This window comes from Schistocerca cancellata, chromosome 2 (genome assembly GCF_023864275.1).
Source record: "Schistocerca cancellata isolate TAMUIC-IGC-003103 chromosome 2, iqSchCanc2.1, whole genome shotgun sequence".
NCBI lineage: Eukaryota > Metazoa > Arthropoda > Insecta > Orthoptera > Acrididae > Schistocerca > Schistocerca cancellata.
The window spans coordinates 673,860,192-673,888,077 of NC_064627.1; the positions used below are offsets into that span (position 1 = coordinate 673,860,192).

The 27,886-nt window shown below is 39.4% G+C and overlaps 1 protein-coding gene across 3 annotated transcripts; it reads left to right on the plus strand.

Annotated features, from left to right (window-relative positions):
* Positions 1-27,036, plus strand: LOC126162399 (uncharacterized). 3 transcript variants are annotated; one of them, XM_049918888.1, is made up of 4 exons: positions 5-176; positions 264-332; positions 25,594-25,714; positions 25,835-27,032. In XM_049918888.1, the coding sequence occupies exons 1-4, from the start codon at positions 126-128 to the stop codon at positions 26,575-26,577; spliced, it is 984 nt and encodes a 327-aa protein (XP_049774845.1). In that variant the 5' UTR covers positions 5-125; the 3' UTR covers positions 26,578-27,032. The 3 variants fall into 3 exon arrangements, with proteins under 3 accessions (XP_049774848.1, XP_049774845.1, XP_049774847.1); XM_049918890.1 differs by having other exon boundaries at positions 16-36; positions 177-332; positions 25,835-27,035; XM_049918891.1 differs by lacking the exon at positions 264-332 and having other exon boundaries at positions 1-176; positions 25,835-27,036.
* Positions 27,037-27,886: the final 850 nt, after the last annotated feature.

Consider the following 27,886-nt stretch of genomic DNA (forward strand, 5'->3'; position numbering starts at 1 on the left):
GACAAGTGACAAACGCAGCGCCAAACTCGAGATAAAGTACGGTTTGTGTAGGGATTTAAATTTGCTCTTCTGCAGCATATTTTAACGCCGTAAAGTGTTATTTGATTTATGTATCCAGCAAAACAATGTCTCAAGAGTTACATGTGCTACAATGTTACTCGTGTGAAACATTCCAGGTAACCTGATAGTAGATTAATGGCAGGATTCAGCTGTTCGTCAGAAAAGTCCATGACGTGTAGATGTTGAATATAATTACATTTCAGGTCCATATTGTTAAGAAATCTAAAAAATGGGATTGCAAAATATGTGGGGAAAGGCAGTCAATAAAGAAGGTGAGTGCTATATTTTGCCCACAAGTGAGTTTCTGTGTCTGCATCTCAAGAAGGTAACCGAAAGTGAGTTTCAACGATTATAAATCTGGTTGTAATGGTAAGATCTACAGTAAGAGTGAATTTTATTTGCCCCTCCGAAGTCACGAAAATAGGAATAGTACTATATCTATGTAACAGATCGATTTGACAGGCCTGTACCATCATGTTTCCGGGGAAGTTGTAATTGCGACGGTAAATATACCCTGAAACCACCTTGTTTCTTATCAAAGCGTGAGATTTTTCAGCACTTCATGTGAACTAAATGAAAGGATAGACATGGAAATAAGCATTGGGAACACTCATACTGTCTTCAAGGAACAGAAAAGGGCTATGCAGATAATAACAAATAGTAGCAGTAGGGCCCATTGTACTGCTTTACTATAAAATAGTAATAATAATACTGACTGTCATGTGTGAATACCTTTCCAGACTACAATGTACACAAGAAAAAATATTCATCTGTATACTACAAAAAGCTCAATATATGACCATAAAACTAGATCCAGTCACTACTTTATACCTATACAGGAAAAACAAGGGGAAAAACCTAAACTGTGTACTACATAATGGCCTAAAATTGTACAACAGGCTGTTAAGGGTGTAAATGAACTTCATACATTTAGCTAAAAAGTACAAACATATTTATTAAGTAAAAGCTTTTATGCTGCAAATGAATATTTAGAAAGACTGAAGAAAACCTCTTAATATTCATGAATACCCCTTACATCAAGCTACATTGTATGGCATAATTATAAATACTCTAAGACTAATTATAATAACCATAAAAATTGTAAGAATCCTTGTATGTTTATCAAATAAGAAGCCCTGTACCAACTATTGATGACATCCATACAATTTGAGCTGTTCTACAGGATAATAAATATACCTATCAGTCAATAATATTTGCCTAAACAAACCGCATAACTCGGGTGTACGAGCCCATGATTATTAATCTACTGCACAGATTCGGTCTAGCTCTGGTTCCGCTCCATGCCTCACCAGCTAGCATGCTGTGTGTTACGCTACACAAGCAGGAATAGACAGATTTTTTATTTCTTTATTGAAGGTTCACATACCCTCTTGCTACATGCATGTTTTATTATTCTTGTAATTGCTTTTTGCTTTCTGAACACTGGTTTAATCTGGGGTAAATTTCCCCAGACGTACACAGCACCAACTGTTTAAGTTCTAGTGTTATTGCACAGGCTTTGTACTACATAATATTCTAGTTCTCTCTCTCTCTCTTTAAATTTAGGGGTATGATATGAGAATTCCATTTAAGATGTTGAGTGTGGATCCCAAGAAATTTACTTTTGGTAACAGTACTAATTGTGCTCTTATCTTTAATCAGTAGCCCAGTGTCACCTGCAAAATAGTATGGCTGATTCCCCAGCATCTAATGGAAACTCATTTGAAAAAAAGAGAGAGAGAAGAAGAAGAAGACATAAACCCTATGGAACATCAAAACTTATTCTATCAATTCTGAAAAGATGAACCAGGAGTTCATTTCCTTCAGTGAGATTATTTATGGGCAGAGTCCATTCGAATTAAGTCAGACAAAGAATCATCTTACCTTAATTGTATCTGATGTTATTGGGGGTAACATTATGTTAAAATACAGGATGAAGTAATAAATCTGTGTTTTTTATTTCAAGAAAAAATTCCTTGCTTGTTTTATTGATTTTTTTTTTTAAAGCAATAGTGTTCTGTTTAAAATTATACCTGTGGTTTAGAATTTTATTTCCAAGTTTATTTTCTGTAGGTGTCCAATTTATTTTTAGGATGCAAAAGTAATTTTTCTATAAAAGATATTGATGTTTTGTTTGTTCTGTTGGTTAGTATTATACAGTGCTACATGCCCCAAAAAAGAGAATTTACACTTTTTCGTTAAAAAGATACATAAACAATTGAGGATTTTTCCATGCTACATTAAACTACATATTCTTACATATTGTTCTCATGATTCGAAATCTAGTCTTGTTGGACATAGTATGTTAATTCTTGTTAAAGATATTTGATATAATCAGCTTTCAAACACACTCAATGCCTCCAACATGAACTTGCAGACTGTTCCTAATAATAGTACTTTCATGCAGTCTGTGTAGAACTGTCATTAGCAAATTCACTATGTTGATTATGTATCCAACTGAGTCGATATCTTCGTGTTCAACCACCACAATCTTCAAAATATCATGAATCGGAAGTGAGCACTTTTGGTAGTGTTTCTGTCTTGCAGCTGAAAATCTGTATCCAGCAGCTAGTCTATGTGGTAGCAGTCTGTGTGATAGCTAGTCCATGTGGATAAGACAGATCGTAGTTTCACCTCAATATGTGCCATTTACCAGTAGTTTTAAGGTAAAAAAATCACTAGTGGGTAGCCTCTGGAGCACCTGCCAACCTTCTGTTGTACAACGCTTACTTGTTTGGGAAAGTGGGGCTCTGTCTGAGACAACGTTTATTTCCCTAGCTGCTTGTGAGATTCCAGTGGACCAAACATAAATCAAAACTACTCCAGGTGGGAAGGGTATACCATCAAGTAGGACAACAAAGAAAGCTCAGATGGTCAATTCACCTGAGAAGAAGTTCCAGACAGATTGTAATGGGATGCTGGTATGCCATAATACTTTCATAGTAATTAAGAGAGGATATGAAACTTTTGAAAAGATCTCCCTTTTCTGCATTCACAAAGGTTACTGAGGGTACTGATGTCTTTAAAAAGCATACAGCAACTTTGAAATGGTACTCTACAGATAGAGACAGCCATGCCACACAGTAACATTATATGCTTGGCATCAATCAGTTTATGTTACAAGCAGATAGGATGTCAAGCACCAAACTCGGAGGGCTGGGTATCTTACAGATTGGTTGATATGTTTATGCTGTAGTTTAATGAATAACATGTGTAATTGGAATTGCAGTGTTCTATATGCTGTCAGGGATGCTGACAAGTACATACTGATGTAACAAATGAAATAATTTTTTGGATTAGCGATGTTAGGTGACAAGCCAAATTACTATTATGACTGAAATTATGCAATAAAACCATACTAACAAACAACAAAGCAATTTAATGCACAACAATACTCAATCTACTCTATTTTTGACCACAACTTGTAAATAACCTTCAAAGTTACCACAACATGGAAGCTTACCCACCATTGTCATTAGCAGACATAAACCAGGAAACAATGGAGAAAGATGAGGTAGAATCGCATCAGACAACAGCAGAAACTGTAGCACTTGATCAGTCAGGTGTAGAGCAAGCAAGATTAAGCCAGATCAGTTCAGAACTAGGTCAAAGTGAAATTAGTTGGGAATTATGTTTGTAAGACATATTATTGCACGTATGTAAACAGATTAACATCATCGAAATCTCAAATGATCGAATTTCCAAGAACTTCGTAAAATGAATGGCAAACTTTCAGAAGTAGGAGAAAAAAAAAGAGAGAGAGAGAGAGAGAGAGAGAGAGTTCTAAAGCAACAAGGGCCTTAAGAGGTAAAAAAGAGAGAGAGTTCTAAAGCAACAAGGGCCTTAAGATGTTAGACAATGCATTTTCAGAAATAAACAATGACCTTAAGAAGGTAGACCAATCAATGTTGACAACAAAAAATAAACTAAGCAATCAGATTGCTTAAGTCAAGAAAAAAGTTGGGTGACCAAGTAGCGGCCGTTACTGACCATGTAGATAAACTAGATGAAAAGAGTGTAAAATGTAGAGACAGGGTAACCAAAACAGGATCCAGATTGGATACAGTTGAACTGAAAGAAACTGAAGTAGAGAGTAAATGTAAGAGGGAAACTGCAACTAATAATAATCAAATTCTCAAAGTAGTAAGACTTTGAACAAATATTCCTTACTTCACATGTATGGCCACAAATTTTTATGTCATCAGACTACCAGTTTTGGTCTATAATGACCATCTTCCGATCTGTTTTATAAACAACAATATGTCCTAATATGATGATGCCACTATGGCTCCAGCATATTAGGAAAGGGGTTTATTAGTTATTGGGAGCTCCAACGTTAGGCGGGTGATGGAGCCCCTTAGGGAAATAGCGGGAAGGTCGGGGAAGAAGGCCAGTGTTCACTCTGTCTGCTTGCCGGGGGGGGGTCTCATCCGAGATGTGGAGGAGGCCCTACCGGCGGCGATAGAGAGCACTGGGTGCACCCGACTGCAAATTGTTGCTCATGTCGGCACCAATGACTCATGCCGTCTGGGTTCAGAGGTCATCCTCAGTTCGTACAGGCGGTTGGCGGAATTGGTGAAGGCGGAAAGCCTCGCTCGCGGGGTGGAATCAGAGCTAACTATTTGTAGTATCGTTCCCAGAACCGATCGCGGTCCTCTGGTTTGGAGCCGAGTGGAAGGCTTAAACCAGAGGCTCAGACGATTCTGCGGAGATCTGGGGTGCAAATTTCTTGACCTCCGCTATCGGGTGGAGAAATGTAGGGTCCCCCTGAATAGGTCAGGCGTGCACTACACGCCGGAAGCGGCTACAAGGGTAGCGGAGTACGTGTGGAGTGCACATGGGGGTTTTTTAGGTTAGAGAATCCCCTCCTTAGGCCCGACAAGACGCCTCCTGAGACGCGACAAGGTAGGAGTAGGCAAAATGCAACAGGGAATAACAATATTAATGTGCTGATAGTAAACTGCAGGAGCGTCTATAGAAAGGTCCCAGAACTGCTCTCATTAATAAACGATCACAACGCCCATATAGTACTAGGGACAGAAAGTTGGCTGAAACCAGACATAAACAGTAATGAAATCCTAAACTCAGATTGGAATTTATACCGCAGAGACAGGCTGAACAGTGAAGGAGGAGGCGTGTTTATAGTGATAAGAAGTGCAATAGTATTGAAGGAAATTGACGGAGATCCGAAATGTGAAATGATTTGGGTGAAGGTCGCGGTTAAAGCAGGCTCAGACATGGTAATTGGATGTCTCTATAGGCCCCCTGGCTCAGCAGCTGTTGTGGCTGAGCACCTGAAGGATAATTTGGAAAATATTTCGAGTATATTTCCCCACCATGTTATAGTTCTGGGTGGAGATTTTAATTTGCCGGATATAGACTGGGAGACACAAACGTTCATAACGGGTGGCAGGGACAAAGAATCCAGTGAAATTTTTTTAAGTGCTTTATCTGAAAACTATCTTGAGCAGTTAAACAGAGAACCGACTCGTGGCGATAACATGTTAGACCTTCTGGTGACAAACAGACCCGAACTATTTGAAAAAGTTAACGCAGAACAGAGAATCAGCGATCATAAAGCGGTTACGGCATCGATGATTTCAGCCGTAAATAGGAATATTAAAAAGGGTAGGAAGATTTTTCTGTTTAGAAAAAGTGACAAAAAGCAGATTTCAGAGTACCTGTTGGCTCAACACAAAAGTTTTGTCTCAAGTACAGATAGTGTTGAGGATCAGTGGACAAAGTTCAAAACCGTCGTACATTATGCGTTAGATGAGTATGTGCCAAGCAAGATCGTAAGAGATGGAAAAGAGCCACCGTGGTACAACAACCGAGTTAGAAAACTGCTGCAGAAGCAAAGGGAACTTCACAGCAAACATAAACATAGCCAAAGCCTTGCAGACAAACAAAAATTACGCGAAGCGAAATGTAGTGTGAGTAGGGCTATGCGAGAGGCGTTCAATGAATTCGAAAGTAAAGTTCTATGTACTGACTTGGCAGAAAATCCTAAGAAATTTTGGTCTTATGTCAAAGCGGTAGGTGGAGCAAAACAAAATGTCCAGACACTCTGTGACCAAAATGGTACTGCAACAGAGGATGACAGACTAAAGGCCGAAATACTAAATGTCTTTTTCCAAAGTTGTTTCACAGAGGAAGATTGCACTGTAGTTCCTTCTCTAGAATGTCGCACAAATGACAAAATGGTAGATATCGAAATAGACGACAGAGGGATAGAGAAACAATTAAAATCGCTCGAAAGAGGAAAGGCCTCTGGACCTGATGGGATACCAGTTCAATTTTACACAGAGTACGCGAAGGAACTTGCCCCCATTCTTGCAGCGGTGTACCGTAGGTCTCTAGAAGAGCGTAGCGTTCCAAAGGATTGGAAAAGGGCACAGGTCATCCCCGTTTTCAAGAAGGGACGTCGAACAGATGTGCAGAACTATAGACCTATATCTCTAACGTCGATCAGTTGTAGAATTTTGGAACACGTATTGTGTTCGAGTATAATGACTTTTCTGGAGACGAGAAATCTACTCTGTAGGAATCAGCATGGGTTTCGAAAGAGACGGTCATGTGAAACCCAGCTCGCGCTATTCGTCCACGAGACTCACAGGGCCATAGACACGGGTTCACAGGTAGATGCCGTGTTTCTTGACTTCCGCAAGGCGTTCGATACAGTTCCCCACAGTCGTTTAATGAACAAAGTAAGAGCATATGGACTATCAGACCAATTGTGTGATTGGATTGAAGAGTTCCTAGATAACAGGACGCAGCATGTTATTCTCAATGGAGAGAAGTCTTCCGAAGTAAGAGTGATTTCAGGTGTGCCGCAGGGGAGTGTCGTAGGACCATTGCTATTCACAATATACATAAATGACCTTGTGGATGACATTGGAAGTTCACTGAGGCTTTTTGCAGATGATGCTGTGGTGTATCGAGAGGTTGTAACAATGGAAAATTGTACTGAAATGCAGAAGGATCTGCAGCGAATTGACGCATGGTGCAGGGAATGGCAATTGAATCTCAATGTAGACAAGTGTAATGTGCTGCGAATACACAGAAAGATAGATCCTTTATCATTTAGCTACAAAATAGCAGGTCAGCAAGTGGAAGCAGTTAATACCATAAATTATCTGGGAGTACGCATTAGGAGTGATTTAAAATGGAATGATCATATAAAGTTGATTGTCGGTAAAGCAGATGCCAGACTGAGATTCATTGGAAGAATCCTAAGGAAATGCAATCCGAAAACAAAGGAAGTAGGTTACAGTACGCTTGTTCGCCCACTGCTTGAATACTGCTCAGCAGTGTGGGATCCGTACCAGATAGGGTTGATACAAGACATAGAGAAGATCCAACGGAGAGCAGCGTGCTTCATTACAGGATCATTTAGTAATCGCGAAAGCGTTACGGAGATGATAGATAAACTCCAGTGGAAGACTGCAGGAGAGACGCTCAGTAGCTCGGTACGGGCTTTTGTCAAAGTTTCGAGAACATACCTTCACCGAAGAGTCAAGCAGTATATTGCTCCCTCCTACGTATATCTCGCGAAGAGACCACGAGGATAAAATCAGAGAGATTAGAGCCCACACAGAGGCATACCGACAATCCTTCTTTCCACGAACAATACGAGACTGGAATAGAAGGGAGAACCGATAGAGGTACTGAAGGTACCCTCCGCCACACACCGTCAGGTGGCTTGCGGAGTATGGATGTAGATGTAGATGTAGATATAAAACAGGTCTGAAGATGGTCATTATAGAGCGAAACCGGTTGTCTGAGGACATGAAAATTTGTGGCCATAGACATGAAGTAAATGATATTGATTCCGTTTTCGGGTCAATGTTCAATTCGCAACTGTGTCGCAGTTTGAGAGACTAAGACTTCGAGTGATAAAACTGAAGAGCTAAAGAAAGATGTAACTAAGACAGACAAACATTGTGAGTCTAACATATCCACGTTACAGGAGAATGTTATTAATGTTCAAAAGCAAGTGCGATTATTACAAGGAAGCATTCTTTAATGCTTTGCATAGTAACAGATCCCATTTGCCTGTGAAAAGTTTGCCTGGGGATGGAAACTTCCATGATGTAGATTTCTTGGAGCACTGCAAGGATGATTTACTTCCTGTAATGAGCAATGGTTAAAAATTACATTTGCTGAAAGATTTTTCAACAGAGGAGTATTATCTTGGGATAACCAACTTATTTGTCACAATTTGACATTTGAAGAGTTTGAGAAAGGGTTCTTGAAAAAATTTTGGCATGAGGCAGAGCAGGCTGTAATTGAAAGTGAGCTTCTAAATGGGCCACTTATAAGAGAGCAGAAGGGGGACATGAAAGAATTCTGCAGAGGTCAGTTAAAGAGTTTGGTTCATTTGGGTCAGCCTTTGGATGACTTAACTCAGATTGATGTATTAAAGAAGGCCTCGGTTACCTGAAAGGATACGGTGGGGCATGGTTTATGGGTCTTATGACTCAGCTGATCAATTTCTGAAGTATGTAGACAAACTAGACAGAGCACTTGTGAATACAGATAGACAAAACTTTGACTCCGTGAGACCAAAATGTACAAATAACAACTGCAAAAACAGTAATAATAAAGGAAAAGTTAGTGGCAATATTTACAAGAATTATTACCCAGTTGAAGGAGAATGGGTAGCTTTGAGGGATGAAGTGGTGAAGGCAGCAGAGGATCAAGTAGGTAAAAAGACGAGGACTAGTAGAAATTCTTGGGTAACAGAAGAAATATTGAATTTAATTGATGAAAGGAGAAAATATAAAAATGCAGTAAATGAAGCAGGCAAAAAGGAATACAAACGTCTCAAAAATGAGATTGACAGGAAGTGCAAAATGGCTAAGCAGGGATGGCTAGAGGACAAATGTAAGGATGTAGAGGATTATCTCATTAGGGGTAAGATAGATATTGCCTACAGGAAACTTAAAGAGACCTTTGGACAAAAGAGAACCACTTGTATGAATATCAAGAGCTCAGATGGAAACCCAGTTCTAAGCAAAGAAGGGAAAGCAGAAAGGAGAAGGAGTATATAGAGGGTCTATACAAGGCCGATGTACTTGAGGACAATATTATGGAAATGGAAGAGGATGTAGATGAAGATGAAAGGGGAGATATAATACTGCGTGAAGAGTTTGCAGAGCACTGAAAGACCTGAGTCGAAACAAAGCTCCAGGAGTAGACAACATTCCATTAGAACTACTGACAGCCTCGGGAGAGCCAGTCCTGACAAAACTCTACCATCTGGTGAGCAAGATGTATGAAACAGGCGAAATACCCTCAGACTTCAAGAAGAATATAATAATTACAATCCCAAAGAAAGCAGGTGTTGACAAATGTGAAAATTACTGAACTATCAGTTTAATAAGTCACAACTGCAAAATACTAACACGAATTCTTTACAGACGAATGGAAAAACTAGTAGAAGCCAACCTCCGGGAAGATCAGTTTGGATTGCGTAGAAATATCAGAACACATGTGTAGACTTAGAGAAAGCTTTTGACAATGTTGACAGGAATACTCTCTTTCAAACTCTGAAGGCGGCGGGGGTAAAATACAGGGAGCGAAAAAATATTTACAATTTGTACAGAAACCAGATGGCAGTTATAAGAGTCGAGGGACATGAAAGGGAAGCAGTGGTTGGGAAGGGAGTGAGACAGGGTTGTAGCCTCTCCCCGATGTTATTCAATCTCTATATTGAGCAAGCAGTGAAGGAAACAAAAGAAAAGTTCGGAGTAGGTATTAAAATCCATGGAGAAGAAATAAAAACTTTGAGGTTCGCCGATGACATTGTAATTCTGTCAGAGACAGCAAAGGACTTGGAAGAGCAGTTGAATGGAATGGATAGTGTCTTGAAAGGAGGATATAAGATGAACATCAACAAAAGCAAAACAAGGATAATGGAATGTAGTCGAATTAAATCGGGTGATGCTGAGGGAATTAGATTAGGAAATGAGAGACTTAAAGTAGTAAAGGAGTTTTGATATTTGGGGAGCGAAATAACTGATGATGGTTGAAGTAGAGAGGATATAAAATGTAGACTGGCAATGGCAAGGAAAGCATTTCTGAAGAAGAGAAATTTGTTAACTTCGTGTATAGTTTTAAGTGTCAGGAAGTCGTTTCGGAAAGTATTTGTATGGAGTGTAGCCATGTATGGAAGTGAAACATGGACGATAAATAGTTTGGACGAGAAGAGAATAGAAACTTTCGAAGTGTGGTGTTACAGAAGAATACTGAAGATTAGATGGGTAGATCACATAACTAAAGAGGAATTATTGAATAGGATCGGGGAGAAGAGAAGTTTGTGGCACAACTTGACTAGAAGAAGGGATCGGTTGGTAGAACATGTTTTGAGGCATCAAGGATCACCAATTTAGTATTGGAGGGCAGCATGGAGGGTAAAAATTGTAGAGGGAGACCAAGAGATGAATACACTAAACAGATTCAGAAAAATGTAGGTTGCAGTAGGTACTGGGAGATGAAGAAGCTTGCACAGGATAGAGTAGCATGGAGAGCTGCATCAAACCAGTCTCAGGACTGAAGACCAGAACAACAACAACATTACCCAGAGTTAGAACAAATATGAAATAACCAGAACTATAATGTGGACAGAACTGGTAATCAAGTGTTTTAAAATAGAAGCAGACAGTGGCAAGAGTACAGTCAACCACAACCACATTTTAGATCTAATGATGGAAAAAGTGGTTCATTAAACTGAAGACTTCTCTGATGGAAACAGTGCTTGTCTAAAAATGTTCATTTTGGTGGTTCAGATGTGTACAGCCGTTGTGGTTATTTCCAAGTGGCTACTGAGGCCATTTGTAAGTTATGGTTACTTGGTGGGTTTCTTACAAGTTTCCTAGTTTGTGTTATTGGAATGATTGTTTGGACCAATTGGTTTGGATATTTTTGATGACAACTTCCTGTTTTTAAGATGTGTGAGTGTGTCTTTCGTTTATCCTTTTACTATTTTGTGTGTGCCTGTGTAATGTTCAGTTCTGACTTTGTTGTGGTAGATATTATGGTATATAGTGAATGAGTTAGCTGCCATTTTTATTTTTGTTTTAAATGTATGGTTGAGTCTGGTTCATTAGTAACAGGGAGTGGGTTCAGTGTTGATTTTCTCTGTATGAAGAGCCTTTTGGGCGCACAATTTGGTTTCACACTGGTGTTCTGCTATTGCAGTGTAGTTTAGGCTGTTGAGCTGTAACATATAGGTCATGCGTTTCATCTAATATTATTTCATGTAGATTGTGTTAGGATACAGGGCGAACAGCACCATGTTTTTCTAGGTTAGTGAGGACATAGAAGAGTGTGCTCGAAGTTTGTCACGTTTGTGTAAGTTATTGTTTGAGTTCCCATTCTTATGGAATCTTCGGAATTCATTGTCCTGCTCTTTTACATTAATAAATATGTTATTTTGGTTTTATTCCAGTCAATTCCCATATGGATGTTTCAGAGTACATGTTCCTTTATGTGTATTTATACATATGCTAATCAGTCAGAACATTATGACCAGGGACTGATGACCATAGATGTTAAGTCCCATAGTGCTCAGAGCCAAGCCATTATGACCACCTAATAGCTTGTATGTCCAACTTTGGCAGAGATAACAGGGCAATGTGTCATGGCAGGGAAGCAATGAGGCCTTGGTAAGTCACTGGAGGGAGTTGCACTACATCTGCACACAGAAGTCACCTAATTCACTTAAATTCTGGGGAAGGAGCGATGAGCTCTGACGCCACATCCAGTCACATACCAAATGTGTTCGATCGGTTTCAGATCTGATGAGTTGGGGGACTAATGCATAAATTGGAACTTGCCACTGTGTTCCTTGAACCACTCCATCACACTCCTGGCCTTGTGACATGATGCATTATCTTGTTGAAAAATGCCCTGCTGTCAGGAAACATGATAGTCGTGAAGAGAAGTATGTGGTCTGCAACCAGTGTACGACACTCCTTGGCTATATTGGTGCCTTGCATGAGCTCCGCTGGACCCATGGATGCCCATGTGAATGTTCCACAGAGCATAACGGAAGCTGCTGCCAGCTTGTCTCCATCCTGCAGTATTGGAGTCAAGGAGCTATTCCCCTGGAGAATTATGAATTCATGCCCTCCCATCTGCATGATGGAGGAGGTATCAGGACTCATCAGGCCACACAGTGCTCTGCCACTGCTCCAGTGTTCACTGCCAATGGTCATGTGCCCATTTAAGTCATAGTTGCATGGGTCATTGGCTGCAGAGGCCCATTTTTAGGAGTATTTGATGCACTGTGTGTTCAGACACATTCTTACTCTGCCCAGCATTAAAGTCTGATGTTAGTTCTGCCACAGTTCGCTACCTGTGCTGTATGACCAGTCTGCCTAGCCTACAATGTCTGACATCTGTAATGAGGTGTGGCCGCCCAACCTTACAACTTCTGGACACAGTTCCATCATAGTTCTGCCACATGTTGAAGACTCACCACAGCACTTCCAGAACATCTGAAAAGTTATGCAGTATCTGAAGTGCTCGTGCCAAGCCTCCGGGCCATCACAATCTGCCTTCAGTCAAACTTAGATTGCACACCTTCCTCATTCAACACATAGGCAGCACGCTCGCTGATACTACATGCAACCTGGTTATGTCTGACTAGCAGTTATCCCTCGCCAGGTGACACTGCCATCGCCTGGATGGGTTTATATTGATGGTAGGTTGGTGGTCATAATGTTGGCTATTGGTTTTTTTGATTGTCTTCTATTAGTTTACTTTATAGGCTATTGTTACATATAAATACAGGATTTCCAGAATGAGATTTTCACTCTGCAGCGGGGTGTGCGCTGATATGAAACTTCCTGGCAGATTAAAACTGTGCGCCCGACTGAGACTCGAACTCGGGAACTTTGCCTTTGGCGGGCAAGTGCTCTACCATCTGAGCTACCGAAGCATGACTCATGCCCGGTCCTCACAGCTTTACTTCTGCCAGTCTCTCGTCTCCTACCTTTCAAACTTTACAGAAGCTCTCCTGTGAACCCTGCAGAACTAGCACTCCTGAAAGAAAGGATACTGCGGAGACATGGCTTAGACACAGCCTGGGGGCTGTCTCGGTCGGGCACACAGTTTTAATCTGCCAGGAAGTTTCAATACAGGATTTGCCGTACAAGGCATTCTATGGCAATTGTTTGTCAACATGTATCATATATGTTACTTTTAACCCTGTAGGTACATGTTGATGGTGGATATTACTAATATTGACAAAATTATTTTATGTTGAGTAAATTTCCTGGAATTAGCAGAAACATTGCTGAATTGTTTCATTGTTACTTTGGAGATACTGTATTTAGGGTCTTTTACTTACACAAGTTACACCTTTACTATGCCACTGTGGTCATGGACCTTAGGCATGTGACTTGGTTGCAGTATGGTAATATCAATGGACCATGTGTTTGTACTTTTTTGTGTCTTTAATGCTGTTTGTATAGTAGGTTTTAGAATATATTTTATGTTGTTTGTGTGTTAGAGGTCATTAGAGTTCATGTTGTTATTTTGGTGGATTTGCATCATCCAGTGAATGTTTGTTCATTAGGGTTCTGCTGCATTTGTTTTCTCCAGCTGTTTGGTATTATGTTATATCAGTTTTTTGAATTGTTATTGGTATATCCCATAATCATTGTTATTCTGGTTGGGGATATATGTGACTTCGATTGCTTTGATGATTTAATTTATTGTATGCATTACGAGGTGCATTCAAGTTCTAAGGCCTCCGATTTTTTTTCTCCGGATTGGAAAGAGATAGAAACATGCGCATTGTTTTAATATGTCCCAGAGATGGCAGCACCATACGGCAGATGGAATTTTACCGCCAGTGGCGAGAATGAGAACTGTTTTAAATACTTAAAATGGCGACGTTTTCCTTACTTGAACAGCGTGCAATCATTCGTTTTCTGAATTTGCGTGGTGTGAAACCAATTGAAATTCATTGACAGTTGAAGGAGACATGTGGTGATGGAGTTATGGATGTGTCGAAAGTGCGTTCGTGGGTGCGACAGTTTAATGAAGGCAGAACATCGTGTGGCAACAAACCGAAACAACCTCGGGCTCGCACAAGCCGGTCTGATGACATGATCGAGAAAGTGGAGAGAATTGTTTTGTGGGATCGCCAAATGACTGTTGAACAGATCGCCTCCAGAGTTGGCATTTCTGTGGGTTCTGTGCACACAATCCTGCATGACGACCTGAAAATGCGAAAAGTGTCATCCAGGTGGGTGCCACGAATGCTGACGGACGACCACATGGCTGCCCGTGTGGCATGTTGCCAAGCAATGTTGACGCACAACGACAGCATGAATGGGACTTTCTTTTCGCTGCTTGTGACAATGGATGAGACGTGGATGCCATTTTTCAATCCAGAAACAAAGCGCCAGTCAGCTCAATGGAAGCACGCAGATTCACCGCCACCAAAAACATTTCAGGTAACCGCCAGTGCTGAAAAAATGATGGTGTCCATGTTCTGGGACAGCAAGGGTGTAATCCTTACCCATTGCGTTCCAAAGGGCACTATGGTAACAGGTGCATCCTACGAAAATGTTTTGAAGAACAAATTCCTTCCTGCACTGCAACAAAAACATCCGGGAAGGGCTGCGCGTGTGCTGTTTCACCAAGACAACGCACCCGCACATCGAGCTAACGTTACGCAACAGTTTCTTCGTGATAACAACTTTGAAGTGATTCCTCATGCTCCCTACTCACCTGACCTGGCTCCTAGTGACTTTTGGCTTTTTCCAACAATGAAAGATACTCTCCGTGGCCGCACATTCACCAGCCGTGCTGCTATTGCCTCAGCGATTTTCCAGTGGTCAAAACAGACTCCTAAAGAAGCCTTCGCCGCTGCCACGGAATCATGGCGTCAGCGTTGTGAAAAATGTTTACGTCTGCAGGGCGATTACGTCGAGAAGTAACGCCAGTTTCATCGATTTCGGGTGAGTAGTTAATTAGAAAAAAAATCGGAGGCCTTAGAACTTGAATGCACCTCGTACATTACGTCATTCGTGTACGTGATTATTAGATTAAAAATTTGTTTTGTATTTGTAACAATATAGCATATTTTAACTAATTAATTTTATGATATGATTTATCCCCTTTTTAGTCCCAAACTGTGATTTTTGTTGTCTGTATTCTCATACTTTACAGTCATGCTGTGCACATTTCCATATACAGGGGCCTGAAGATGATGCTTTTTGGCATTGAAACTGGTAGCATATTTTGAAGAGATTATGTTGGATCACACTACAGCTGTTGGTTTCAGTTATTACTATTCAAGTACTTAAGGTCTAGCTGCTATCCCACTGTCCTCGAGTGTTTACCAGAGACTTCTCTGATGGTGACCCACAATGTGAGAGCTGATGATGATAATAATGCAGGGACCACTAATAATGACAAATATTTAAGCCTTAATTGTGATGATGACAGAGTAGTAGAGGTATTTCAAACAAATACAGCTGCAGCTGATGGGGTCTACAAGCAAAGAAGTAAAGAAACAATAGGTGATGAGAATTGTTTGTGAAAAGGAATTTACACAAGTTGTTCAGTTAAGAATTTGGGGGTGGACTAGAAAGTAAGGACAGTAGAGAATTCAAGATATTGGAGCAGAAGAACGAGGACAAAATAGATAATAAGATAACTAATGTTTTTCAAAGGGGAAATAAGTTAAATGAAGAGATGAAGATGAAGAAGAAGTGGGTCATTATGTTAGTTTATGTGAAGAAATTGTGTTAGGAGATGAAGAAAGTGAGGTTTCAGATATTGTGAAGCTACTAGATGTATAGGGGGAGAGGCCTAAAGAAGAGGAGGATTATCTGAAGTTCTTTTCATTGAAAATGCTTAATTCTATTTTGTCTGATAGTAACAGGGGTGAAGATAATTTAAGTAGTGAACAAAATGCACAATGTGTGATTTACAAAATTTCGGAAAGGTGTCTTGTAACGATTCCTTTTGGAAAAAATTAGCAGCAGTTAGTAAAAAACTCTATCTAGATTGTTGGAATGAGTACCAAAAAGTATTTTATAGCTATTGTAAAAAAAGACAGGAATAGAAGCCAAAAATCCAAATAATGAATCTGCTCTGTATGAGAGTGGTAGTGGGGAGTTTCTTACACTTATTTGGAGATAAACAGAATTTTAGGAAGAGTTGCTAATTTTCTGTAATATCAAATGTTAGTAACATAAATAACATAGTTCTAACTTAAATCTGGGCAAAAATGTTAGAATTCCATCCATAGTGGAATACAAATGGAATCCTCAGGGGGTATTGTAGTTCTTTAAATATGGTGTCAATCGGTTCACTTTATAACCAGATCAGATGCCAAGACCCAAACTTGGGGGGCCTGGGTAATGGCAGTTTAATTGATATGTTTGCTCCAAAGTTTGACAAATAACATTTGTAACTGGAATAACAATCTTCTATATGCTGTCATGGACATTGACATATACTTACCAACAAAACAAATTGATAAATTTCTTGTAATTAGTGATGTTTAGTGACAAATTCCTATAGTGATTGGAATTGTGTAATAAAACAACACTAAAAAGACCAAACCGTGCAATGTGTAACAATTTTCAATTTACTCTGTTATTGACCACAACTTGTAAATATCGCGCAAAGTTACCACAACATGGAAGCAACACTGAAATTCATGAAACACATAATTTACACAATTTTACACTGAATTGCCAAATAAACTGGTATAGACATGTGTATTCAAACACAGCGACATGTAGACAGGCAAAATGCAGCACTGTGGTGACAACGCCTATATAAGAAAACAAGTACCTGGCGCAGTTGTTAGAATGGTTACTACTACTACAATGACAGGTTATCAAGATTTAAGTGAGGTTGAAAGTGGTGTTATAGTTGGCACATAAGCGATGGGACACAGCATCTCTGAGATAGGGATGAAGTGGGGATTTTCCCGTATGACCATTTCATGAGTGTACTGTGAATGTCAGGAATCCGGTAAAACATCACATTTCTGACATCACTGTGCCCAGAAAAACACCCTGCAAGAACGGGACCAACAAAGACTGAAGAGAATTGTTCAACAGGACAGAACTGCAACCCTTCCTCAAATTGCTGCAGATTTCAATGCTGGGCCATCAACAAGTGTCAGCATGTGAACCATTTAACGAAACATCATCAGTATGGGCTTTCGGAGCCGAAGGCCCGCTTGTGTACCCTTGATGACTGCACGACCCAAAGCTTTACTCCTCGCCTGGGCCTGCAAACATGGACATTGGACTGTTGATGACTGATAACATGTTGCCTGTTTGGATGAGTCTCATTTCAAATTATATCGAGTGGATGGATGTGTACGGGTATGGGGACAATGTCATGAATTCATGGACCCTGCATGCCAGCAGGGGACTGTTGAGGTGGGTGGAGGCTCTGTAATGGTGTGGGGCATGTGCAGTTGGAGTGATATGGAACCCACGATACATCTAGATATGACTCTGACAGGAGACACATATGTAAACATCCTGTCTGATCACCTCATCCATTCCTGTCCATTGCGCATTCTGACAGACTTGGGCAATACCAGCAGGACAATGTGACACCCCACACATCCAGAATTGCTACAGAGTGGTTCCAGGAATACTCTTCCAAGTTTAAACACTTCCGCTGGCCACCACACTCCCCAAACATGAACATTACTGAGCATATCTGTAATGCCTTGTAACGTGCCATTCAGAAGAGATCTTCACCCCCTCATACTCTTAGTGTTATAATTGGCACATGAGCAATGGAACACAGCCTTTCAGGATTCATGGTGTCAATTCCCTCCAGCACTACTTCAGACATTAGTTGAGTCCATGTCGTGTCGTGTTACAGCACTTCTGTGTACTTGCAGTGCCCTACATGATATTAGGCAAGTGTATCAGTTTCTTTGGCTCTTAATGTATATTGTAAATATTGTTTACTGTTTCTGAAATTTATATATCACTAGAAAGCTCAGATGACAGAGAATCCAGAAAACCCAGAGAACCTTCCACATTATATCAAATTTCTCGGACTGAGGGTTTATTGAAACAAATAAGAATTAAATTGATCAGAAATAACATATTTAAACCAGAACTGAATTATCTTGCTGTTAATACGAAAACTCCATGTTTATGTTTATACTGTAATTGAGAGCACTGAACAAGTCACAGCTCTAAGAAACTTAACTTTAAAATATGATTTTGCCGAGCTAATTGCAAAACTCACTCAGCAGTCAAATAACATGTCTTGTTAACAGCCAAAACTGAAAAACATGTTCCCATAATCGAGCACTGGTGTAACAACATTTAATTTGTTTAAAAAGCCTCATTAACACCTGTCCTATTTTTAATGCTAGTATTGTTGTTTGGTAAATACATGTGTAAGAAAGTAGCACTATGAGTTTGTCAAAAACCTTAAAGTTTTCTTTGGCAAAACTGACCTGTAATGTATACACCTAAGAGTCCAGATGTGTATACAGTGTACTCCGTAAATTTACCTACTGTGCAACAGTGATGAAAGTGATGCTATGTATAATTGGGTAGATATTAACCTACCAGCGAAGAAGTGAAGATATTTACCAGCCAACAGTCTCATTATTCATTTAAGGGGCAACAGAGGACATTAAATTAAAAGCTACACAGAATGTGGGAATACACAACACAACTCAACAACTAGAGAAGAACAATGCAATGAAAGATAAGTACAAATGCTTCAGTTTTCCCCTGTTCAGCTAACCTTGCAGCAGTGGAATTTGTTGTGCATACCTCTTGACCTATGAGAGCACTTATGAATTCCAAACAGGATAGCCGAGTTGCAGTTACAACAAAATATGTGTAAAGTTCTAGAGTGTAAGAAATAAGGTGACTATCATGTTGTAACTGAAATTCATAACATTCTTAACTTCAGCTAAGATGTAGTTACATGCTCAGATATAATGGAGATAAACCTCAGATAATACCACAGCAGTGGTGACAAGCCAGAACAAATCAACAGTGCACGTGATGTCAATTTCCCCAACAATTTGTTCCAAAGTGCATGCATTTTAGAACAGCATGGCCAGTAAAAGAAAACTTTTAACAATGGAAGAAAACAGACATACAACAATGAAACTTCCGGCAGTTACACATTAAACACTGGCGTGTGCAGGGATGCCAACCACATTTCACTCCAACACACCATTGGTGTGAAATTATGAATGTTGTGGAAGTTTTTGGACAAACTTCATAAATTTAGAAATACCAGTTATGGCTAATGTATACATGTGTACTGGTGGGAATGTACATCAACAGTTACAACAAGGATGTGTAATATTAGTTACACTAATGGAAGTTGTCTAATTCTATGGAATGTAAAAAATTTTAAAGTTTATATTATCTACCATGTTTCATTTGTTGGTTATGGTTTGGTCCAAAACCAGTCACCGCAAATAAAAAAAATTTAATGCAACTGTGATGGAAACTGAAGTTAAATAAAATTTAGTAATCCAAGTTGCTGGTGCTTGCTCCTACATTATGTTAGAACTGAAGTACTTGTCGTACAATTTTCTGCTGCTGCTGCTGTTGATATGAGATGCTGACCAGAAATCCCTATCTTCTTTCTGTTTCATTTCACTCGTCCCCTCTTATATCTAGACTGAGAATTTGCATTTTTCTTTTCAGATTTGCCTGCTTCCCTACTACATTCAAACTTCTGGCATTACGTGCTCTCACTCATGTGATATTACCCTTTCATTGTTACTCAGTCTTTTTCTCATTGCTTTCCCTTGCCAGTCCCCTCTACTATCAGACTTATTTAACATATTTTCACTATTTTTTGACTTACAGAGTTATCTTCTGGGACAGTGCACACACAGTAAATACCATATTTATTCAGCGGGAATAAGCCATACAATTACTGTATAGCACAGATAACTGCATATTTTACAGAAATCGGTTTAACGATGGTGGAATTCTGATACTGACTTGCCAATAAGTTTACTCCTTAATGATTTTTATTTCTGGCAATAAAAATATGTGTCAGCTGATCTATGATCCACACAGTGACAATATAAGATAAAAATAATTTTCATATAGACTATGCCACCCTGTCTAGAGTTCAGAATGAACATGTGTACTGTGGGGCAAAGGTATTCAACAAGTCCTGTCTAAGATAAAGCAAGAAACTGGGAACCTAACCATTTCAAAGGAAAGTTTAAACTCCCATCTCATTTGCCAGCTTTTCTAAAAATTGTCTGAATATGTAATTTGAGAACTGAAAAGCTGTATTAGATGTATGTCAAATAGTAGTGTCTGTTAGACAACTGTGTGAGAAGTAGTAATGTGCTGTAAACAAAATTCTATACTTGATGAAATAGGTAACTATTTTTCTTTGAAAAGTACACTGTCTGACAAAAAAGAGTGGAGCACACACAAGACATGGTCTGATGCCAGTGCAACTTCGTACACGTATACATTATCAACAGGTATGTAATTGATTAGAGCTGTAGCTCTATGTGACTGGTGGAATGGCTTTGAGTACATGAGTGTATTTAGTTTTGTAGGGTATATTAGGAGTGTGAACAGCATCAGATGTTACATGATCATTGTGAAGGACATGGAGATTCTGCTTACTTGTGTTAAACAGCATTACCAGCAGTTTGAAAGGGCCCTCATTGTGCAACTCCACTTGGTTGTCCGATTGAATTGTGCTGTATCCAGTTCTGCGAGGCAGTTGGATGTGACATTGCCTTATGTTGGATTGCATGGGAATGTGGGGGAAAGCACACCTGTTGTCAAGGTTCTCATCGACCACATATAACCAGCTCAAGGAAGTATTGCCATATTGTGCACCAGGCACATTGTAACCCTTTCGTATCTGTGTCTACCATCCGAGAACAAGTAATGGCCTTCTTGCAACATTCTGCATCATCCTGCACCATTGGTCGGAGATTAGCAGCAGCAATACTAGAGAATTACCATCATATGCATAGGCTGCAGTTAGCACCACAATACAAACAGCTGCATTTGGGATGGTGCCATGACTGGAAAGCATGGACTGTTGACGATGGGGACACATTGTGTTCAGTGATGATGAATTGCGGTTGTGCACTACCCCTGATGACCATTGTTGGTGAGTATGGTGGCAACCTGGGAAAGGGTCCCATTCTTCCAACATTTTGAAGAGGCACAATGGTGTTGCTCATGGTATCTGGGATCCATCAGGTATGACTTCAGGCCATGGATAGTAGAGACTGAGGGAATTCTGACAGTACAATGATACGTTGTGGACATCCCGTGTTCTCATCTGTTAACTCTCATGCAACAGTATCATGGTGCCGTTTTTCAACAGAAAAATGCTTGTCTGCACATAACATCTATCTCTGTGAACTGTTTGCATGATGTAGCAGTTGTTATGTAGCCAGCGAGGTCCGTAGATGTGTCCCTGATAGAACTTGTCTAGTACCATTTCTGGCAGTACCAGCAGTCAGGAATCCGAAAGCAAGTTACAACAGCTGTGGTCCAAGTTGCCTCAGAGATGTGATCATTATGACACACTTCGCAACTGAATAAGCATAAGCAACCAGGCCAGAGGGGGTGCAGCGTCATATTGCCATGTTCTTTGTAAATTTTAATCAATTTCGTAATCACTGAAATAACATCACATCCTATGAGGTTTCATTTCGTTTCCTCCCCCTTTCTGGGTGCTTCCCCACCAGACAAGGTGGTGTATTAAGCTGAATCAGCGTATACAGGGCTATTACAAATGATTGAAGCGATTTCATAAATTCACTGTAGCTCCATTCATTGACATATGGTCACGACACACTACAGATATGTAGAAAAACTCCTAAAGTTTTGTTCGGCTGAAGCCGCACTTCATGTTTCTGCCGCCAGAGCGCTCGAGAGGGCAGAGAGACAAAATGGCGACAGGAGCCGAGAAAGCATATGTCGTGCTTGAAATGCACTCACATCAGTCAGTCATAACAGTGCAAGAGTGGAAGAGGATACGTTCAGTGCGAAACTTGTTTTCAGTGATGAAGCAACATTTTTTTCTTAATGGTGAAGTGAACAGACACAATGTGCGAATCTGGGCGGTAGAGAATCCTCGTGCAGCAAATTCGCAATTCACCAAAAGTTGATGTGTTTTGTGCAATCCCACGGTTTAAAGTTTACGGCCTCTTTTTATTCTGCGAAAAAAACGTTACAGGACACGTGTATCTGGACATGCTGGAAAATTGGCTCATGCCACTACTGGAGACTGACAGTGCCGACTTCATCTTTCAACAGGATGGTGCTCCACCGCACTTCCATCATGATGTTCGGCATTTCTTAAACAGGAGATTGGAAAACCAATGGATTGGTCGTGGTGGAGATCCTGATCAGCAATTCATGTCATGGCCTCCATGCTCTCCCGACTTAACTCCCATGCGATTTCTTTCTGTGGGGTTATGTGAAAGATTCAGTGTTTAAACCTCCTCTACCAAGAAACGTGCCAAAACTGCGAGCTCGCATCAACAATGCTTTCAAACTCATTGATGGGGACATGCTGCGCCGAGTGTGGGAGGAACTTGATTATCGGCTTGTCTGCCGAATCACTAAAGGGGCACATATCGAACATTTGTGAATGCCTAAAAAAACTTTTTGAGTTTTTGTATGTGTGTGCAAAGCATTGTGAAAATATCTCAAATAATAAAGTTATTGTAGAGCTGTGAAATCGCTTCAATCATTTGTAATAACCCTGTATTTAACATAATTGTGGGAGCATCAAATTTCTTTCTCATTTCCTTCGTTAAATTTATCTGGCATAAACATGAGTAGCATATAGTTAGGCGATAGTTTACTGTTAATACAGTGTATTGATTAATTTTATGAGTCTTTTGTTAATGTATAGCTTGACTCGTTCCACATACCTGAAGATTCTCCATTGTCATGAGAACTACAGAACATGATAAATATTGTTAAGCATTCATTCATTTAAATAGTAGTGTAAGTGGGAAGGGAGCACCTTATTTCAAAGCAGTATAATTTTCTCTATTTCTATGATGTCCATTTATTACAAAAAAGAGAGAATAGCAGATAAATGGTGATTAATTGGTAATATAATGAATAGTATTAAATTCGGACTGCCACGTCTGTCTTACTCAATGGGAAATAAAAGGGATTGTCAGGAAACCTTTATTTAGCTACTTGTATAAACATGTGTATTAACAGTTTTAATTTATAATACAAAGGAAAAGACATAAAACTAAGGTCATTATATGATGAGAGGGTTGATTTCCAATAATTTCATGTAAACATGAATTGCATACAGTTGCATAAAAAATTTTAATATTTCATCTAGCTCATCTTGATTTCTCAGCAGTTTTTGCAAGGAGTCAAAAACTGTATATATTCATAGTGCTTCAAAGTGTGTTTTGTAATGTTGCTCATGTTTCAGTTGATTTCAGTAAACCTAAGAGAACCTAGCGAAGGAGTGCATACATAGTCATGGACATTACAGCTCACTTCAGTAATTTTCTTGTACTGTGTTTATGACAAGATTCTTTGTGTCGGAAGTTAACATCAAGTTAGCCGGCCGCTGTGCCCGAGCAGTTCTAGGCGCTTCAGTCCGGAACTGCACTGCTGCTACAGTCGCATGTTCGAATCCTGCCGCGGGCATGGATGTGTGTGATGTCCTTAGGTTAGTTAGGTTTAAGTAGTTCTAAGTCTAGGGGACTGATGACCTCAGATGTTAAGTCCTATAGTGCTCACAGCCATTTGAACCATTTTAACATCAAGTTGAATTTGATGGGAACCTCATCCGAAACTAGATATTTTGTTTGGAGAGTTATGCAATATACCGTATTTACTCGAATCTAAGCCGCACTCGAATCTAAGCCGCACTCGAATCTAAGCCGCACCTGAAAAATGAGACTCGAAATAAAGGAAAAAAAAATTCCCGAATCTAAGCCGCACCGGAAATTTGAGACTCGAAATTCAAGGGGAGAGTAAAGTTTTAGGCCGCACCTCCAAATCGAAACAAAGTTGGTCCATTGTAATAGGAGACACAATTTAGGTCGAATGAATGACGATACAGCTACAGTAGTTTGGTTCGAGTCGTAAGCTTAGCAGTTAAGCTTTACCAGGTAGCCATTGCTATGCGTCAGGCGCTCTGTCCGTATTTATACGGGTACCCTTACTTTTTCACGTGCTTCGTCTGGTTTGAATCGATTGCTTATTTTGCTTTGATCTGATAAGTGCTGTTTTCTTTGTTATAGGTGTTTGCGTCACTCTAAGCTGAAAATGCATTACTGTACTGTGTCACGCATTGTTTGTCGCATTCTGATAGTGCGTGTTTACGGCCTGTCGCTGCTCGCGGCATGGCTTGCTTTTGTGTGCGCTGCCGCCGCTTACAGTTCAAAAAAAAAAAGAGAGAGTAATCGTCTCATTAGCGAAACAATGGCAAGAGACTGCTATTTGTTGTTACTTAGACTGCTGCTTTCTTTGATAATGATAAACAAGAACCAAATAATAGACTGCGTATGATAGAACATGTTCTGAACGAGAGTTAGGCGAAAATGTTTCTCCATTTGAAAATCTTTGCGGCCGCTTCTTTGGTACATCAAATTCTGCACAGAAATTAGAGTCATCTTAGAATTACAAATCTAGTCAGTTGCCGTGCTTCATTTCTCACTGTATCACTATTAGGCATAAGAATAATACGAATATAAACATGACACGATACGTATATTCTTCCCCGTTTGCTGTTTCACTCTAGTTTCGTAGTTTATTAGGCAGGCAGGATTTAAATGAGATAGCAGCAAACATGAAAGAATACATGACAAAATGTTGATATTCGTATTATTCTTATGGTGAAGAGAATACTGCATGTGATTCACATTTCATCAGGTTCCTATTAGCAACCATCTCTTCTCATGGGTAGGAAAAAATTCAGAAAGTAGAGTTTGCCATATTGACAAACATTCGAAACAGTCTTGCATGTCGGATTTTCTTAGTACATTGAAATTCTGCTACATTCGAAGATGAACAATACGGAATTTGTATTTACTTTGTTGGATAATGTATGAAAATGCAGTGGTCGAAACTCGGGGTGGAGAAAAAAAGTTCATCTTCCACCTTTTTTTTTTTTTTTTTTTTTTTTTTAATTTATTTACTGACGCGGAGGTTTTGGCGCCAGTATTTATCTTTGTGCCTACAAAGCATGCCTGTGTAGCGCTACATATATTCGACGGCAGAAGTTAGTTGTGGCAGCACCTACCAACATTTTTCAGAACTTCCACTTGCTTTGCACTCGATTCTAAGCCGCAGGCGGCTTTTTGCATTACAAAAACCGGAAAAAAAGTGCGGCTTAGATTCGAGTAAATACGGTAATTGCAATCTTGACTGTGCATTATAATGTAAAGTGAAACTAAAAATGGTGACATTATTAGCCAGACTGTGTGTCTTCAGTTGAAAACACTGAGTTATTTATTCAAATTACTATCGCTATGTATTTATATTATGATGTCATGTTGATTTGCAGGTGTTTGGAAGAGGAAGTGGAAAGGACTGTAGAGTTCATGTTCAACGACTCAATGAGGATAAGAGGAGGAAAGAGACCTTTGTTTTAAATAGGAGAATACAAATCCAGTGTGCAGAAAATGGTATAGTGATAGTAACAATGTTAATCCAGTATCGATTGTTTTTCTTGTAGCAAAAAGTAGTGTGTACATGAATGAAAAATCCAAACTATATCTATACATTACTTTTTGTTTCTATTTCAGCTGTAGACACTGGAACAAATATTCCAAGCGTAACAAGTAGTAAATGGAACAAATATTTATCAGATGAAGATGATGATGAACATTCTGATGATTCAGTGCCTTCTGAGCTAGTAATCTCAGGTACATCAAAAGTGTGTAAACAGCAGACCATTCAAGATTATTCTGCCAATGGCACTGTTAATATCTGTGGAGAGAATATTGGTGTCTTACCAGGGAACCGGAATGAAAAATTAACACATTTAAATGAAACCCCTTTTAATGAGAATGAAGACATACCACCCCATGTTAGTAAAAGTTCTTTTACATATTTCTCTACAGGAAATGATACTTATAGTGATTATAAATCAAGAGGCACCAACCGCGTTTGTGACTTGCAAAGGAATTCATCACCTCTCTGTTTTACTTTGCTACCAGAAACATCGACATCTACAGCACTGTTAAGTTGTGACAGTCAGCAGGAAATTGTTTCTGATATTAGTTCAGATAACTTTGCTAGTAACACATGGAATACAGTTTTTGGCAAACAGCAGCTGTGTGAAACAGATGTTGGAGATATTACCCCACCCAAGTGTGAAATAAAGAGACAGGAAGAGGAGAAAGCTACAATGCAGTTACAGTCACATATTTGTAGAAGCTATGTCACAGACTCAGGCAATATAGCAAAGAACTTGGAAAAAGATGTTAAACAAATTTTTTCTGACAAATATAATGAAGATGAGCTAGATGAAATATTGAAATTTTAAATTCAATTAATGTTTACATTATATTAGCAGTAAAATAAGAAATAGTAAATTGGCAGCTGTTCAGTAGATATTTTTATCAGTAGGGCCTACTCTATAGTAAACAGCTTACAGTGTGTGCCTGAGAACAGTGACTAACAGGAAGGCAGTTCAAAATGCACTACATACTTTGAAATGGACCTAAGTGATTACCAGCAGGCCAATTGCTTTGGAAGAAACCAGTGACCTGACAGTTTTTTCAATGAAGTAAACACTGTATATGCTTATAGTGTCTCAAAGTATGTTTTGTGTAGTTTCTCAATTTTTAGCTGATTTCATTAAACCTAAGAGGACATTCAACTTGATAAGCACAACAGGAATATGTTCTTTAGAAACCTCCTGTCTTTTTCATTGTGATTTATATATATACCTAACATTATTTGAAACAAATTGCTACCTTGACAGCTTGGTAATTTGGTATGTGTTTGTTTATTCAATAAGTATGACTCATAATTACATAACATAGTGTGGCTCTAAAATGGTGGGATACCTGCAGCATCTAGGCAGAAAGTAAAAAATAAAGATAGTGCAGCTCAGAATGTCAGGAACATACTTTTACATTTGGACTCACAGCAGAATCGTATGAAGCAAACAATTTATTATAGTGGTACAGAATTATATTACTCATTCAGAGTACATGAAGAGGAGGTGGGAGGGAGGGGTTGGGTTGTGCTGCTTTCAAAATGAGACTTTAACTACACAAATTCTGTACCAGTGGAAGATTTCATAGAATATAACAAACATATCAGTGTCTCCTGTCTCACAGTGAGACTTACATGTTTTTGATTGGATGCTGGTATGTGTATGTACATGAGTATGTCTCTTTAGGACTGCTGAACATGTCAGTACTCAGACCTTATAGTGACTAACACCAGTTCTGTTACCTGTGAACATATTTTTCATGTCTTTTTACATTTCAGGCACTCACAGTACCCCTAAAACAATTTTTAGGCAATTGCGCATTTTCTGGCTGTTAAGAGTAGCTTGCGTGGTGCACTTTACTTACTTTCACTTTCTGCCTTGTAAAAGTGTGGTGGGTAATGAACATTTTGAATGGAACTAACAACAAAATAGTAAATGATGTTCAGAAATTGCACAACACATTACAATACTTGTTACAAACTATCATGGGAATTACACTGGGTGTGAAATCTGGTCTGGCTGAAATCATGATAAGACTTGCATATCTTTGTACCATTATCTGTCATTAAGTAACACAAGTATGTATTGAGACTTTTTGGTGTGTGTGTGTGTGTGTGTGTGTGTGTGTGTG